Genomic DNA, 18,860 nt, shown 5'->3' on the forward strand with positions numbered 1-18,860 from the left:
TGGCTAGTGCTAGCAGAGTTGAGCTATTTCTTCCGCCAGCTTTGTGCCAAGGAGCTATCTCGGACCGTGGTTGCAAACTTGGAGAAAGTGGCACCTGAGTTGCTTTGTAAGTTGGAGAAGATCTTTCCACCTTGCTTCTTCTTGTCGATGCAACAATTGATTGTGCACCTCCCGTATGAGGCACGTATGGGGGGGCCCGTGCAGGGTCGTTGGTGCTATCCAATCGAGAGATGTCTAAAGGCCGTTCGCAAAAAATGTAGAAATAAAGCCAAAATTGAGGCTTCCATTGCAAAGGCTTGCATTCTAGAGGAGGTGACAAACTTCACACAGCTATACTACACGGAGAACCTTCCTAGCATGCATAATCCACACCCTCGCTACAATGTTGACGAGAATGAATCCAACCTTAGCCTTTTGCAAGGGCAACTCGACAAGTCAAGTGGATCAACCAATAAGAGGTTGGACAATGAAGAGTGGCGCACGATCATGCTATATGTGTTCCACAACCTTCCCGAGGTGAAGCCATTCATTGAGTAAGTTCTCAAAGCCTCCCGAGGTGTTTCAATATGCCCTTACTATTTTGCATCCAACTGAATTCTCTCGTTTGCATAGGGAATTTATTCGTGTATCTTGGCATCAACCAAGGGAACCTACCCAACGCCAAACCGACACCCTTCTTTCACAGGGTCCGGGTGCAGGGAGGCCTGATTTCATTTCTTGGTTCAAAACAAAGGTATTGTCCAATTTACCTTGTATCTAGTCTGGCAATCTTTCCTTCTTTCACGTACTTAGTCTGGCAATCTTTCCTTGCGCTTGTAGGCCCAAACCGATGCAAGTATGAGTCAAGAGTTGAGACAGGTTGCAAATGGCTTCGATAATAAGGTGAAATCTTATTCAGGTTATGATGTGAATGGATATCGCTTTCACACAAGAAGCTACGAGCAAGCTCGGCCCCATCGAAAAACCACAAACAGCGGAGTTTGTACTCCCGGCACTGATGGCCTAGAGTACCATGGCATAATTGAAGATATCTATGAACTTTCATTTTATGGAAAGGAACCTCTTCGTCTTGTCATGTTCAAATGCCACTAGTTCAATCCTCAACTAACGAAACGGAGCCCTAATATTGGTCAAGTCGAGATTCGACATGATTCCATCTATCAAGGAAAAGATGTCTTTATTGTGGCAGATCAGGCCGTGCAGGTTTATTATTTGCCATACGCATGCCAAGACAACAAGGCTCTTCAGGGTTGGTCTATTGTGCACCAGGTATCGCCACATGGTAGATGTCCTGTCCCAAACGATGAAGATTTCAACTTTAACCCAAACACTTATGATGGAGAGTTCTATCAAGAAGATGGGCTACAAGGGAGGTTGGTGATAGACTTAACCGAGGCGATCGGAATGGAAGTAGACAATGAAAGGGTTAATGACGAAGAAGAAGGAGATGAGGTGCAAAATGCAAAGGACATAGAAATGCTTGAGCGATTAGATTTAGACGATCACGATGAAGGCAACATTGAACCTTCAGACAATCTTGTTTATTTGGACAACTTTGATAGTGATGACGAGACATATGATCCAGATAATCCCAATAATGATGATTACTTCTAATACATGTAATACTATGTTATTTTGTATTAATCATGTCTTGTTTGTTTCTTTTTAATACATCTATTTCTAATACATCTACTAATATGTCTTGTTTGTTTTTTTAATTGTAGGTGATTGAACAAAGATGGCGGGCGGCAGTGGGCCAAGGAACGTGAACTCGAGGTACCAGAGGCCACGTGAGGATGCTAGAGAGAACTCGTCGGATGAGAGGAGGCAGAGGCTTAGGAGCAGCAGCAGCGGCAGCGGTAGCGGCAGCAGGAGGGGTCGGCCTCCTCTAGCCAGGCCGCGCCCCGTGCCGGAGGAGGTGTGCCGTACCACGGACTCCTCGGGGGATGACCAGGTTGGGGCGACAGACGACGAGAGAGACGCACTGGAGGACGGCGAGGGAGACGCACTAGAGGACGGTGAGGGAGACGCACTGGAGGACGGCGAGACTGCAGTTGGTTCCAGTGCCACTGCTGCTGCCAAGCCCTACTTGCGAGGTCCCTCAAAACTCCCTGGGCCTCCACTTCCTCCCCTACGCCCAGTGATTCGCCCCTAGGGGGACAGGTAACTAACTTTATATTTAATCACAGCTACTTCATATAATGTCAGATAAACTAATAATGTTTGTTAATGACTTGTGTAGGCACTGGGAGGTTGTGTTTCCTGGTGACTCACGCAACCCCAACCACATCTTGGGGCTTGTGTGTAGGCACTATTACCCTGGCATTGTCACACACAAGGGGACTGTGGGGCCGGCCAAAACATGGGACCACTACAAATCTGCCCCCGACACAGATTATGGAAACAAGCAGGAGCGGGTCAGGAGAGAGTTTTGGGTAAGTCTTGTTTGCACAACTTTGATCAATACATCGTACTCATTTGACTTTTTTAACATGATGAATTGATACATTGTGTCTGTTTGCAGACTTTTTTCAAGTGTGAAGAGGGACAGGAGGAGAGGGCGGAGAAGAACTTGGTGAAATGTGCTAGGAAGCGCCTCTCTGACATGCACTATGAGGAGCGCATCACTTGCATCATCAAGTACTACGCCACGCGACTTGGTCAGAAAATCACCAAGGCACAGGCAAGACAAATGCTTCTCACCTGAGAGCAGTTCCTTGAGGTAAATGAAAATAATAAGACTAATTCATTTTGAGATTAAGTATCTCTAATTGGTCATCTTATATCTCAAATTGTTTATGACATGCAGATGATTCTATGGTGGTGTGAGTCATATCGGGACTGCTGGGAGATGATTGTGGACAAGTGGTTCACAGAGGATTATATGCAGGAACACGAAGCCTGCCGGGAGCGTGCTTTGCAGGCGACAGGCCCCACACACCATCAAGGCAGCCGTAGCCTCGCCGCATACAAGCAAGCATGGGTACATAAATTCATTCTTAGTATTTTGATGCTTCATTCTGCATGTTTATTCTAATCATCTTGTTGTCTTTCTCACAGTCGGCGTCGCATGGTGGCCAGCCTTTGTCCACGTTCATGGCATATGGACTGGCCCGCAAGGGAAAGGCGACTTCCGATGCCACCTTCAACCCGGATGACCCGCCCGAGTCATACAGCAATCCGAGCTCCCACACCCGCATCAGTTCCTATGTATCGGAGGCAAGGTCGGTCCATGGGCCAGAGTGGGATCCGAGCACCGACGACATTGATGGGTCGATGGTTATGAGGATCGGACAAGGCAAGAAGCATGGACGGTACTGGCTTGGTGATGGCACCCTTGAGTCCAGCTCTGTTCCCACCCTCTCCCAGATCCGAGCAGAGACCCCGAGCGGAGGCCCAGCCATACGCCAACGGCCGTCTCCTTCACAGCAGCGGGTCGATGAACTTAAGGTTTCTCCCATTTAACTGTCCATACATTGATGTTTACATAACTTAGATGCCTCTGCACCACTAAAATAGATGGGTTGAAATATTGCAGGCCGAGAACGAGAGGATGGCTCAGGAGCTGCGGGACCTGGCGGCGAGGACCGAGCTCGCCGAGCGGGAAAGAGAGGCTGAGCGGGCCGAGCGGGAAAGAGCAGCTAGCGGAGATTACGGCGTTTTTGCAGAGCTTTGGGCAAGTCAACGGTGTAGCTGTGCCACAGTTCGCTCCACCGCCGCTACTTCTAGCTAGTCCTGTGAGTATGAAAACAAATTGCTTTGACTAGTGCTTTCATATTCTTTCATGACATAGAAGACTAAATTGACCACTCTCACACATGCAATCTCTTGTCCTTTATATAGCCTCCATCGGCGGGTTCAAATAACCCATCTCAGGCGCAAGCAGGCGACGACGCTTTTCCTTCACCGGGCACTCAGTTTCCCCCCACCTCTAGTTTGTTTCTCTTTTTCACGACTTGATGGACATGTGATGCACTGTGAATGACTATCGACTTGTGATGATGGATATTGGAACTATTATGTTTGCGATGTCGTGTATGCATGTGAGATCATGTGTTTGTGATGTGATATATATGCCGGATTGAGTTTGTGATGAAATGGATGTGTGATATGTTATGTTGGTGATATAAATATGTGTTATATTCTGTTTGTAAATACAGAATCAAAAAAAAAAATAAAATAATAAAAATAAAGGCTTTGCCGGGTGCCCTAGCCCTGACACCCGGCAAAGCTGGAAATAGGCCAGCTTCAGGTTCCCAGATTTGCCGGGTGCCAGGGCTAGGGCACCCGGCAAAGAAAAATAAAAAAATCTTTGCCGGGAGCCAAGGAGAAGACTCCCGGCAAAGAAATTATTAAAAAAAATAAAAAAAACTTTACCGGGAGCCTGCCCAGTAAGCTTCCGACAAAGAAATTATTGAAAAAGAAAATAAAAAAAGCTTTGCCGTGAGCCTGGCCAGTAAGCTCCCGGCAAAGAAAATCTGGGAAAAAAAAATTAAAAATCTTTGCCGGGTGTCTCTGACACAGCTCCCGGCAAAGAAAGGACCGACGGAACCGGCGCCGTGACGGTCACTTTTCTTTGCCGGGGGCTGTGTTTACTCTTGGCAAAGTCTTTGCCAGGTGCCCAATAAAAAGCTCCCGACAAAGAAATCTTTGCCGGCCGGATTTTTGTCGGAGGCTCTTTGCCGGGTGCAGCTCCCGGCAATGGCTTTGCCGAGTGCAAAGTAGCCTTTGCCGGGAGTGTCCGGCTCCCGGCAAATCAGCCTAATCCTGTAGTGTTATATGCCGTCGCCACCAACTATAGTTCAGAAACGCTCTCACACTACTTTAATCATCCAAAGGTTTCACAGAAAGTTAGTGCTTAGTGGTAAATTAAGAACCAACTATTTGGATCCATTGACTGCTAATACTTCGTTAGCTAATGGCTCATAGCTAATATTAGCTATAGATAAATATTAGCTGGTTTTGCCCAACAAGTGAGATAGGCCTTGTTTACTTCCACCAAAAAATCCAAAAGTTTTCAAGATTCCCCGTCACATCGAATCTTTAGACAGGAGTATTAAATATAGATAAAAATAAAAACTAATTGTACAGTTTGGTGGAAATTTACGAGATGAATCTTTTGAGTCTAGTTAGTCCATGATTGGACAATAATTACCACAAACAAACAAAAGTGCTACAGCGTCACGGAATTTTTTCGTTCGCCAACTAAACACGGCCATCTAATAAATAGTTGGACCAGGTTGGATCCAAACAAGCTAATTATTAGCAACTAAATATTTTTTGAGGAATCATTAGCAAATAAATATTATCTCAATAAGGTCTAAATAGGTTCTGTTGTTAAATTAAAGATGGTGTGCCTCACTAATCAATAATCACTGCATTTAACCTATTGCATGATTGAAAAGTAATGCTGATAAGTTCAAGCAAACAAAAGGCAGCATCATCATCCACTGCGTGCTCAGATGAATCGAGCTTGGCCATGGCAGATTTTCATCCTCGGTCCAAGGCAGAGGCCGATAAGAAGGGAGATCCCGAAGTCATCAAACGCTCTCTAACTAATCATGGGGACATTTCGCATGAGATTAAGGGTTTTGTTGCTAACTTAGAAATGATGATGACATGATGCCATCCATGCATACACACGTTAATAAAACAATTAATTAATCAAAGGATGCGTTCTTTTTCTTTCCATCCAAAAGTTAAGGAAAAGAAATGGAAAAGGCCTTCCACTTCTCCCTGTATATCCTATCCTTTTTAATTTGCAGGTACAACGAAAGTTTACCGTGTTATTATTTACGCCAGAAAATAAGTGAACTACTGTACTCAGTAAACTGTGATGCTGGCACTATTTCTTCTCATTTTTGTGTGGTGGTGAACTGGTGATTAATTGCATGCAGCCATGTACTACGTAGCGCTGATCAGAAACAGATGACGAATCGTCAGCTTGTGAAAAGTTCGTGACGAACGCGTCGTGGTTTGCCGGATCGCACGCCTTTCCCGCGTGCTGACTGTGATATCTGAACAACCCTGTCCGTCTCACAGGCATCCGAATTGACAGATTTTTTTTTTCTCTCTCTCTCTCTCTCAATACTACACCACGTGTCTGAATCGATATAAAAATTGTAAGCTTGCGTAAAAATAAGTCCGGATTATATGTGTCCACCAAAATCCATTTCTCCGGATGGAATCATGGCGCTCCCCGACATTTCCGATCGGCCTCACTCTTTTAAGCACGTGAGTGTTTCAACATTTGTGGGTGTGGTTTGAGAAACCAACTCATTATATGGTGAGTCCAATTTTTAATGCTGTTTTTGGTCTGTAGATATTCTTTAATGGTATATTTCGTTTGTAGTATCATACATAGAGTGATTCAAACCTACATTTGAACCTATATACTCTCTTCATCCCAAATTATAAGTCATTTCAAGAATTTTAGATAGTCAAAGTATCTCAAATTTGACCAAATTTATATGATACCATAATAATATTTATGATATCAACTAAGTGTCATTAAGTTCTTCATTAATTATATTTTCATAGTATATCTATTTGATGATACCCCAAAACTTTGTAATTTTTTTTTATAATTTTGGTCAAACTTTAGATGCTTTGACTGTGCATGTGTAGCTGCTTGGTTCCTAAAATTCACTGATGCCGAACCAATCCACGGCGCATGGAGCAGGCCTTTCAACCAAACATGCTGTAATTTTTTTATGGAATAACATCATTCCTCATACTAATACTTGTTATCATTTGTAGGGCATGTGATGAAATTTCACAGAGACCAAAGAGATACTGTACACACTATCTTTAGATTCCATATCATGCACATTCAACTTGCAAAAAGATCAACTTTTCAGCTAATTATTATCAGAGACCCATTTTACATGTTCATAACTTACCAAAAATGTTTCAACCCCATCCAAGGTTTTATTTTTGAACTTTTTTTTTCAAATCAACCGTGCCACATGTATCGGCGCAGTATGATTTGCTACCGTGGACTACGAGGTAGAAATCCTTACTGTGTCACTCCCCTTGGCATAGTGACTAACGCGACAAAGTTTGATATTAAAAAGACGTATATTTTTTATATGATTTTAATTAAAGATGATTTTTATATAAAAATTATAGTTTTTAATAAGATATACAACTTTCTGGTTTGACCTGTTTCATGTAAGGTAGCTAAGATGTTTAAAAAATAATATAGATTTGCACACTTTTTTATGCTTTTGAAGCATCAACCAAGGCCTTGTTTAGTTCTATTTTTTTTTACAAAATGAACACTATAACACTTTTATTTGTATTTAATAAATATTATCTAATCATAAACTAACTACAATTAAAAAATTTATCTCATAAATTACAGATGAACTATATAATTAATTTTTATTGTTATCTATATTTAATATTTTATGTATATATTTAAAGATTTGATGATGGAGAATCTTAAAAAATTGCAAAAAAATTTTGAACTACACAAGACCCAAAGAGGCCCATAAAACGGCAGCCAGGGCGCACGACCCTTTATCCGTTGTCCAGCTTTCTCGGCCGGCGCCTCCCAGGCTCCCACCGTCTCCAGTCCGACACTCCAACTCTCTCCTCCGCCCCAGCCCGCCGTAATGATGGCCGCCGCGGCCGCCGTCTCCGCGGTCCCGATGCCTTCCCGACTCACCCTCCGTGCCCACCCCTGCTCCTCCGCCGCTCCGCTCCCTATGCGCGCGCTCCCCTTCCTCCGCAGCCGCCTCCGCTCCTTGACCACGGCCTACGCTGTCAAGCAGGACGCGGCCCTCTGGACCCCTGCGCCCGTCTCCGCCGTCAGCGCCGCCACCGCCGACGGCTCCATCTCCTACGTCGTCGTCGACCTCTCCGACGCCGCTGACCTCGTGGACTCGTACACGACCCCGGGGCAGTACCTCAAGATCCGCGTACCCTCTGCCGGGGACGAGCTCAAGCCGGCGTTCATGGCCATCGCATCGCCGCCCGGCGCGGGGCCCCGGTTCGAGTTCGTCGTCAAAACCGTGCCGGGGACCACCGCCGAGAAGCTCTGCACCCTCCGAGACGGGGATGTTGTGGAGCTCGGCGCCGTCACGGGGGACGGCTTCGCCCTCGACAAGATAAATCCGCCCGACGTCGCGCAGGCCGTGCTCATGTTCGCCACGGGGACGGGGATCAGGTCATTCTCATCCCTCGTTTCTCTACTCAATACATCTCTTCTCCTTATATTTACTTCGCATATAAATCATATAGTCTACGGACAGTCGCATCAAATTTATCTACTGTGCTGATCTCAGCATGCCCCGACGGCCGTTGTAATTGTGCCTGTTTTGTAGGAAGAATGTCATCAAACTTCGTTTCTTCAATCATCGTCTGCTCACACATTGTGGCAGATAACTGCATTGCACAGTAATAAAATAATTGACATCATAATGTTTATTAACTCTGAGAACTTAAGTAACCTCATCTTAACCCGAACAACCTAATCTATACATCTGTCAACTATTGAACCTTCATCCTTCAACCATTCAAAGCACAGAAAAATAACCTTCTGCTTAGATGCACCTGTTGCTTGTCTTATGTGGCATCGGGTTTAATACATAAACGTTAATTCATCTCACCAGAAAGAGCTGGTATGCTTGCTTAATCAACAAATAAGATCCTAGAGCAGAGCTAGAATTAGTTTCAACCAGCCGAGATCTACTGCTGCTGTGAAGCAGAAGCCCCATCTTGCCGTTCCTCATTGCCAATGACGCCATCGTCTTGTCTGCACCGCTGCTTCTGATGATTGATGATTCCAGTTGCTTCCTGCCCAGATCCACTCCCTTCTTTCAGTTTCTGTTAGGGATAGCTTAGTCATTTGGTGGCCACTGGGGTAGAAAGTATGGTCACAGGCCCCCTCCCAATAGGGTGTCTCGTATCTGTTGCGGTTATTATCATGGGCTTATGTGTTCTTATGCATCTGCTGCTTTCTACAGATCTGCTCAAAGCTGAGTACGTTTGTGGTCTCCTTGTGTGCATCCATTTTACATAGTAATAAATCAAGAAAAATACAGTTTTTTTAATAAAAATGTTTTGGGGGCTTTAAGTTCTTTTCCAGATAGCAAATTACATGTTCTCTTATGGTTGCAACTGCAGAGGTGAGGTGAGATAATAAAACAACACATTTGAATCACTGGACATCATACGCAATCAATTTTGGGTTGCTATTGCTACTGATATTGCTATGGTGATTGGAGAGAGAATTAGGGAGTGCAGAAAGGTGGGAAGAGAACTAACAATGTCCAAATTAAGGGTTTGGATGACCTCGACCCTTGTTTTTCCTTTTCTTTCTTTTTACTTCCTGACCAAGGACAACTGTGAACTTTGGCATGGTCCATTGTGATTGAGTCTCAAGCTAAACAAAAGTCAAGGATTCTTCAAATAGGAATCTGCTCAGACCAGGTGGAATTTGGCTTGAGAGTTATGCTCTGGCTTTGATAATTGAAGGACGTAATGGCTTCATAGTTGGGTTATAACCATATGAATGCAGCATTCAGGGGATCATGCGCCAAACAATAAGGTTAAACTGAGGTCAAAACAAGAAAGATTATTGTTCTCTTGTGTTTGAAATTATATGAAAAACAGTTGTTAAAATTCCATGGATTCAAGTTATATCATAATTCATAGACAACTTTATAACTTTGCATCATACTCTATCTTCAGTAGCATGGGCATGGTGAAGCATAATTAAGCTTGGCTAAATAAGAATCTGCAGTCAACCCATCGAACAATAATGATGGTTCATCTAATCGAACAAATCTCATTACCCTATATTATTAACTGCAAAGCAAGGCACAGCCGCATAGGCCTCATCATTGGCATATAAATTGCTGTTGGACCATTGTGTTTATTGTACTAACCATCGATGTAGATATAACTAAACCACATCACTAAAGTATATCGTTTCCATATCTGTGTCCATGGATGGATACCTCTGTTGTCTCCTCTTGTTGAGACGCGATTTTTGTTGTTAATTAAACTGTCAGTTACCAAAACAGCAACCCGATGTACAAATGAACTGCTCTGCTTGCCAGTTTCTTTTGAAGGAGAATATGTCCTTGTACTCCCGGGATCAAGTTTTTTTGACCATGTCGATGCATATGAATTTGTGTGTTTATGCAGTATTAGCTGTAGGTATTGCTGTACTATTCATATTCTGGAGGGGTGAAATTAGAAAATAAAGAACCCCTTCGAAATTATTTATGTTACAGGTTTGCTGTATTATTTAGTAGAGTATGTCCAGGTAGTTATTTAGGAATTCCCTTGACATCCTTTTATTCCACACCCCTTACCTTCAATGCTAGTTGCTAGCCCCCTTCTGCTGGCACAAGCTTCCTCCCATTTTGGATTCCACCACAACTAGCTACCATGCTTAACACTACCAAAGCCTCCTACAAGTAGTTGCTGACAACTTTGAGCTTGACATGCTACCAACTACCTTACTGGAGCAACAAACTATGGTCAGGGACTAGGTCAGCCGTCAGCCATAGCTGAAAATCATAATCCTCAAGAATGCTATTCTCAGTTTTCATCTGTATTGTGGCTGTCTGGCTGACTAGCTAATTTTGCTTCTATTCTAAATTTTGGGCTTCCTCTAGTCTTGCCCAAATTAATCTTGTGTATTTTTTGATGCAGTACGATTCGTTCACTTATCGAGTTTGGTTTTGCTGCCAATGAAAGAGCTGATGTGAGGCTTTATTATGGTGCTAGAAATCTGCAATCGATGGCATACCAGGTTGGAGAATTTTCTCCTATGTGCTGTATGCAAATCGTGTATTTGCCAGAGAAGTCTTTATCTCACATAACAAAGACATATACTCTTTTCCATTTGACAGGAGAGATTCAAGAACTGGGAGTCAACTGGAGTTAAAATAATACCAGTCTTATCACGACCAGATGACAGTTGGAATGGTGAACGAGGGCACGTTCAGGTAATACAAGATTGTTTTGTCTTATTGCAGGTTTGCTGGTACACACACACCTGAGACATCCTTCTAATGAAATTAATTTTGCAGGATGCTTTCTTCAAAAACAAGAACATAGTAAATCCATCTTCTACGGGAGCCGTACTTTGTGGACAGAATGAAATGCAGGAGGTGCGTATTGTTGTTGTTTCAAGACTCTTTTGCATAACTTTACCATTAAGCGTGTTGAGCCCACGAAAAAAATTGTTTGCTACTTGTGAGTCAAACTGTTACTCAAACTGTGCATGAATACACTTAAGAACTATATTAAAAATGGAGAAGCTACATCCCCAAACTTGCTAACTGTAGCATCCTAGGTCCAATTTATCCTAATGAGAGCTGGCTCACCTATGTAGCATGCTGACTCCTAAAACCTTTATACCTTTCATGCACTCTCCCTTCTCTCACCTGCATCAACTAACTGCACCACCCAGTGGTCCTTCCGTCACCAAGCTTGAGTACTTGGACCGTTTCGCCTAATGGTCTTGTAGGATCCAGTAATGACAGTGTGTAGCTTGCAGAATTGATCCAACTCCAGCTAGCTTGGAGTGGATTTTCTTGGCTGCACACATGATAGGATTGAAGTTGAAGGAGCGGGCAGCCTTTTCACCTAGGAAGCCGGTAGTGTAGAGAGAGTTTTGTTCAATTAGGGTGCACACATTTTTGGCGTCCTAATCCTAACATACTAGATCCATGGTACCATTTGCTCTGCTCTGGCAGAGTCATGACTTGCAAACCCATAGTTGAACCATGTCAATGCTGGATATCGATGTGAAGTACGGATTAGCTACATGTCTGTTCATCCGGTTTGAAGATTTATCTATAGGTGCTTGCTCCAAATCCCACTTCATTTCATGGAGTCTTTACGCAGTTTATTGCACCTGAGCATTTAGATGAATTTGATAGTGTATTAACCAGTACTGATTCCGGAACAGAGTTGCACCTCATCGTGTTGAAAGTACAATGCTGCATGTCCTTTTTTTTCATCGACGAGTAAAATCGATGGCTTCTTTTTCTTTTTTCTTTTTTTTTTGGATGCAATGATGATACTGACGAGGCCCTCTACTTTACAGGAAATCACCTCAGCCCTTGTAGCAGATGGTGTCTCACGAGACAAAATCTTAACGAACTACTGAAAGCAATCTCCGGTCTCCCCCTGATGTATTCTACGACCAGTTATTCCTAGACCTGGCTGTAATGTTCCAGTGTTATTTATATCGATATCTAATAATAAAGAGGCAAAATTTATGCCACTAATAATTTTTCGTCCAACTTACTCCGAAAGTGTCTCGGCTTCGACCATCAGTTCTGGAAAGTTTCCCGCGTCCGAATTCTCTGTCAAATAGAACCGGCATTTTCCGTGGAAGACGTTCCATTTTCTCCCTTCTCCTTGTTGGGTTCTGTACATGACTTTGTTTTTCCTTTTTTATCTCTCTTTGTCATGTAAAAAAAATATATCATATATCGTATTATGTCCTTTCTTCTCTTTTTATCTCCCGTTTTATCTGGGTGTCCTTTAATCTAAACTAACCTATGCTATATTGTACATGTTTCGTGATTTTTTATTTCCTTTTTTGTCTCTCATTTTTTATAAATAGAAAAAATAAATAGTGACCAGAATCTTAAATAGTTTATCATTCAATCTAATCTATATATGGATCCATGACTCTTTTTTTAATTTCTCCTTTTCGTCTCCCTTTTTTCTTATAAATAGAAAAATAATAATAAAATTGTATTTTAGTTCTTTGAACTCTTTATTTTCTCCCAATATAGGATTTTTGGCAAGAATAGGAAAAAACTCATTTCCAAGAGTTCTCAATCCCACCATCCAATCTTTTGACATTCAGAATAAATCAAGGATCCGCACATCTTTCACGTGTATATGAGTCTGTCAATCTAAGATGGAAGGACGTGAAAAAAAATAAAGAGTGGAAAAGGTTTTTGTTTTTATGTAATTGTATAACAGAGAGAATATATAAAAGTGGATAGTGAAAGGATCAAGATGTCCAAGAGGGGGGTGAATTGGGCTTCTCTAAAATTCAAGCAACATATAAGCTCCAATTCAACCCCTTGTGCCTAGTGTGACCTAGAGAGCTACCGGATAAAAGTTTTGCAACCTAGTTTCAATCCTATTCTAGCAAGGCAATTCTAAGAATGTAAAAAACACAAAGTAAATGCTAGAATGCAAAGGAGTAGTAGAAGAAAATGCTCGGTGATGTTTTGTCGAGGTATCGGAGAGTCGCCACTCTCCACTAGTCCTCGTTGGAGCACCCGCGCAAGGGCCTTGCTCCCCCTTGGTCCACGCAAGGACCAAATGCTCTCTACGGGCTGATTCTTCGACACTCCGTCGCGGTGAATCGCCCAAAACCGCTCACAAGCTTGACACGAGCCACCCACAAGAACTCCGGGCGGTCTTCGTGCCTCCAATCACCACCGAACCGTCTAGGTGATGGCGATCACCAAGAGTAACAAGCAAAGAACTCTCACTTGACCCAAACAAGGCTCTAGAGAGTGGTGGATGCACACTTGACTCTTGGAACTTACTAGAGAAGGATTCTCTCAAGAAATCACTCAAAACTCAATCCTCTCTAGGCTCTTGCTGTTCTCTTGCTCCACAACAAGTTTCTCAGATGTTCAAATGGGCAAGAGACCTCTCATGGACGAGGTGGAGGAGTATAAATACTACCCACGAAGTCCAAAGGTCAGCCAACCGTTTTCCACTGAAAACGGGGTCACCGGACGCTCTTTATGTTGCACCGGACGCTCTGCACGGAGCGTCCGGTGCCCCATAACGGCTAACTGTACCTGCGTCTGACAGGTCACCGGACGCTAACTCCCAGCGTCCGGTGGCACCGTCCGGTGCTCCAGGGAGTTTTACATGCTCCCTGCGCATGGGACCGGACGCTACCCGGTGCGTCCGGTGCTAGCGTCCGGTGCTCGGGGCAGGTTTACAACCTCCCTGGGTATGGGACCGGACGCTGCCCGGTGAGTCCGGTGCCAGCGTCCGGTGCCTAACCCTAAGCACCGCGAACTCCCAACGGCTAGGGACCTCACCGGACGCACTCACAGAGCGTCCGGTGCAGCGTCCGGTGCCCCCTTGGGCACCCTAACTTCGTCGAAACGCGATCTCTCCAAAACAAAGTTGGTTCCTCTCGATCTAAGGACTATCTCTGAGCTGCCTAGTGCTAGGTTTACCAAGTGTGCACCACACCTAAACCTAAAGCCTTGCCTAAGTCAAGCTACTAGATCAAAGCCCCTCTTAATAGTACGGTCAAAGGAAAACAAAGTCCTAAACTACTCTAAGTGCCCTTCTTCACCATATGGCACTTAGACCTAGTCTAGTCTTGACGATGTCCATCCATCCTTTCAAAACTGAAACGATTTCCACTATTAAGTAGGCATGTACGTCCCTGTCCATCGAATACCTATTACCATGACCTTATCTATGACTTTGCCTCTGCAAAACACACGTTAGTTATAGTAATCAACATTGTCATTAATCACCGAAATCACTAGGGGCCTAGATGCTCTTTCAGATAGGATAATTTAGAAACAGTATATGATTTCTTATGTAAAATTCTCTTCTACTCCCTACGTAGTCATTACATAGAATGTATTGTACTTTGATACAAATGTTAGAAATCATAATGCACTCTTTTTTAGACAGTGGGAGTATATTTTAGAAGTGAGTTATTTGAACTATTGGAGATAGTCTTATTTATTATTGTCAGTACTTTTTGATGAGTTGAAAAAACTTCATGATTTTAAAAGAAATTCTTGGAAACTCTTGGAGATGCTCTAATATTAAAGAGATAATTCCATCACTTCTAGAAACTCACCTTGGAGTATGAGCTGATCCTTCACATGTTAATAAACTTAATCCAAATCCAATTTTTGACAACCCTATTTTGACTTACCCCTATGTATTCCATATGTGACACCAACTCATGATCTATGCTTATATAAATTAGAACAACTCATATCTAGTACCGTATGAAATACGATTTTAAGATATACCAAGTTTTGTTTCAATGCACAGATATGTTTGCTAGTAAGAATAAACTACTAAACTTGGGGCAAGGACAACATTATATATAGAGCATGTTTGGTTCATATAAATGACTGCAGTTACATGCTTCTTTGTCCTTTACCCCCAAAATAAGCTCTCATCTTGCATTTTTGAGTAGTTAATTAATTTAAATTTAACTAAGATTTATAGGAAATAGTATCGATATTTATATCTCTAGATAAGTTTACTATAAAAAAATAATTAATGTAATTAATCTATTGATGCTTATTAATCATAAATATTAATATTGTTTTAGATGTTTGATCACACTTGAGTAGAATTGACTTCTTGGAATATGAGATATGTGCTTCATTTGAGACTGAGCAAGTATAACCTTAATACATACACGGGATGTTTTGATGTCCAAAACTATGGCATGTAAATTTGTTGTTGAAGCTGCAGAGATGCACGATATATCAAGGATCGGACTAGAGATCGATAGTGCTCTGTTGACGTAGCACGGTATTACAAAAGCATTCGTGACCTACTCGCTGATCAGTTTAGATAATAACATTCGAAATGTCCCGTGCTCATGTAATATGTAGCACATGAGATTGCGAAGGTGGGTGTGAGTTAGGACCCGAGTCAATCGATTGTATGGTTGGACCCCCTCTTGGAGTTTGTAAATTCTCTAGTTGCTCGCAATTTGGTTAAGTATCTGGTTTTAATTCTAGGGGCATAAGTGCCTGCCAAGTTCAAAAATACATATGGTATCGATGAGAAACAACGATTTTCCAAGTAGGGAGCTTGGCTGGCCAAGATTGTAGGCAAAACATACCAGTAGTTGCTCGCTCCTTGGCATTAACCATTTCCATCACTTGTCGTGTGCCATGCTGGTCCTCTACACGCCACTCTCCACGCTTGTGCATTATATTAGAGTCCACTGGTATCTCACGTTCTTCTCTTTGATCGTTAAAAGGTCCTAAATGGCTGCAAGGATTAATAGTCTATAACATTTTTCTACAAATTTACTAGAGCAAATAATTAGTAACCTAAATGGCGAAATACAATTTTACTTTGACTCTACAAGGATTGCAAGCCAGATAAACCATAATTCTAGTTTTTTATAATCTCTAGGCACAACAACAAAGCTAAGTTGCTAACTTACTCTAGTTGAGCTAACTAACAAGCTAGGCGACTAATTAAGCAACTAACTAGCTACTTCTACACAAGCTACAAGAAGTATGAATCAATGTAATACAAGAGAGAGATAGGGTGATTATACCGTCCAAGGCAATCAATCAATCAATATGAATACTAAAAGAACATCGGGAGATATCCAACGAGATAAGGGACACATGATATTTTTTCCAAGGTTCATGTGCATACGGATACGCTAGCCCTTGTTGCGTTGACCATACATTTAATGGTTTGGCGGCTAATAGTTATTTCACAAACCTAGCTCAACACTTGGGTGCTGCAAGAACCTACCCACAAGCGAGGGTACCTCAATGACACGAGCAATTTACTAGAGTACCTTTTGGCTCTTCGCTGAGAGAAGGTCAAGAACCCACAAAAATCACTGAGAGGTGACCACAATTAATCACCAACTCGTGTCAATACTCCTCTACTGCTCCAAACCATCTAGATAACGACAACCACCAAGAGTAACAAGAAAACTACAGCCACAATGATCCTTAGGTGTCACTAGATGCAATCACTCAAGCAAATACACTATATTCATACACCAACCTTTTGCAATGCAAGTTCAAGAATATGACAATGCAACAAGAGTAATAATCACAAACTCTCACTTGACCTAACCAAGCCTAATGAAACTAGTGGATACACTTGCTACTCTTCAAGCACAAATGGAGTCCTTAGTCTTGTAATTAACAAAACTCAATCACTCCACTAAGCTCGAACTCCCCTTTACTCACTAATGAGTGTAACCAACTGTTCAAAGTGGCAAGAGAGTCTCCATAGATGAGATGGAGGGGTACAGATTACCTCTCATAGAAGCAACTATATGTTATTGCTCAACTGCACAAAAAATGACATCACCGAAACATCCGGTGACTCTTTGAATAGAGCACTAGACTAATCTAGTGCTTATCCAACTAGTTGTTACTATGTACGAAGACTCTCTGAAGCACATAGTCCGGTGCTAATCCTTGGCCATAGAACCTCTCTGCATACTTTTTGGACAACACCAGATGATGCGGTGCCTAAGCACTGAATCAATATGGTGGCTATAGAACCTTCTACATAGTAAACCCTAGCAGGGCTGCTGCTAGCGCTAGTGTGTTGACTAGCACCAGACTAATGTGACGATGATTGCGCCTCTCTGGTCAACTAACCCTAGTTGTCTATACCGCATAATCCGGTGTCTCCCTGGGCATAGAACCAGACTAATCGAGTGGTATGGAGACATGTCTATCACTTCAAATTCAAACACTTGTGTGAATGACAACACTTCCACTTGATTCTTAGGCTTATATATAGCCACCTAGAGCTAAGTTTCATAAGTGTGAACCACACTAAGTCACTAACTCACTAGACTCACCTAAGTCAAGCTACTTGTTCATATCCGATCAAAGGAAAAAAATGAAGCCCTAAACTACTTTAAGTCTCCTAACTCCACATGACACTTAGATCTAATCTGTTCATAATCTATCCTTTAAAAAATAAAACAAATTTTAGCAATGGGAAATGAAACCATTGATTGCCTACTCATCAATTATTATTATGACCGTCTTAGGATATTCCCAATGCAAAAAACTTGTACCAAGAAACTATCATTCTCCGTATAAGATTTTCAATAGCATATGACATAAATAATGATAGAAACCATGTTTGCTCTCCCAATTGGCTACAAGTAATTTATTATCCATTAATAGTCATGAAGACCCAATTTCTTAGGTAGACGTGATTTGTTCGATTTTTCTCTCTTCCCATTAAATCACTTATCACATCAGCAAATTAGCTACATGGTAGTGCAACTAATATTATTTATAGAAACTATAATTTTTGCATTGTGAGTGCCGTTAGGGCTTCCCAACACTATGCTTTTCTTGGTAACCCCAAGTGCTATATAGGATCTAGATAAAAAACTAGGTGCTTTAAACTTGTAATAGTGGCTTGCAAAAGCTATATATATGCTTAGGGAAAGAGAAAGTGGTATATGCTAAAATTGAAGAGGGAGAGGAAATAAAGATGGGACATGATGAAAGAAAAAAAGTCTTTTTAGACCAATCTCAATGGGAGTTTCATGGCCTATTTTCTAACACATTTATATTTTTTGAAACAGTGTAGAAGAGTTTTGTGGAGATAAAACTCTCTCTACTCCCATAAAACTCTTATCATCTCTCTTCACTAATACAATGCCACATCAGTATATTTAATATATACGAAACTCTAATAAAATTTTATTGAGACCGGCCTTAGTAAACCACAAGTAGTGATAGTTTGCATTCCACGATTAACGATAGTTTGTATTGTATAAATAGTAGTCTCAATATTTTCTAATTTATATAGATAATTTTATTTGGACTAAAATTACTTGAGTCAAGTGTTAGCCTCTATCGACTACAGCAACGGTTGGCACGGTAATCCTACCGTCATTTTTTTAGGCTATCTCCAACAGGAGAGCCATTTGGAAACTTGGTCTCCAACACAATATCTATAGCCTCCAACAGAGGACCCATACAGAAGACCTACTTTGGGTATTAGAAGAGGCATAACCTAAATTTGGGTATCCTCTCTCCTCGAGACCCATCTGCAGAGAGTGTTGTCTTTTAGATTTTGTCGTTGGAGAAGACTAAAATAGGTATGTAACCTTTCCATCGCGC

The 18,860-nt window shown here is 42.0% G+C and overlaps 1 protein-coding gene across 1 annotated transcript; it reads left to right on the top strand.

Moving 5' to 3' along the window:
- Nucleotides 7,520–12,486, top strand: LOC8059565 (fruit protein pKIWI502). The gene is made up of 5 exons (XM_002452081.2): nucleotides 7,520–8,173; nucleotides 10,672–10,771; nucleotides 10,872–10,967; nucleotides 11,052–11,132; nucleotides 12,074–12,486. The coding sequence occupies exons 1-5, from the start codon at nucleotides 7,620–7,622 to the stop codon at nucleotides 12,134–12,136; spliced, it is 894 nt and encodes a 297-aa protein (XP_002452126.1). The 5' UTR covers nucleotides 7,520–7,619; the 3' UTR covers nucleotides 12,137–12,486.

The sequence above is a fragment of the Sorghum bicolor genome, chromosome 4 (assembly GCF_000003195.3).
Source record: "Sorghum bicolor cultivar BTx623 chromosome 4, Sorghum_bicolor_NCBIv3, whole genome shotgun sequence".
Taxonomy (NCBI): Eukaryota; Viridiplantae; Streptophyta; class Magnoliopsida; order Poales; family Poaceae; genus Sorghum; species Sorghum bicolor.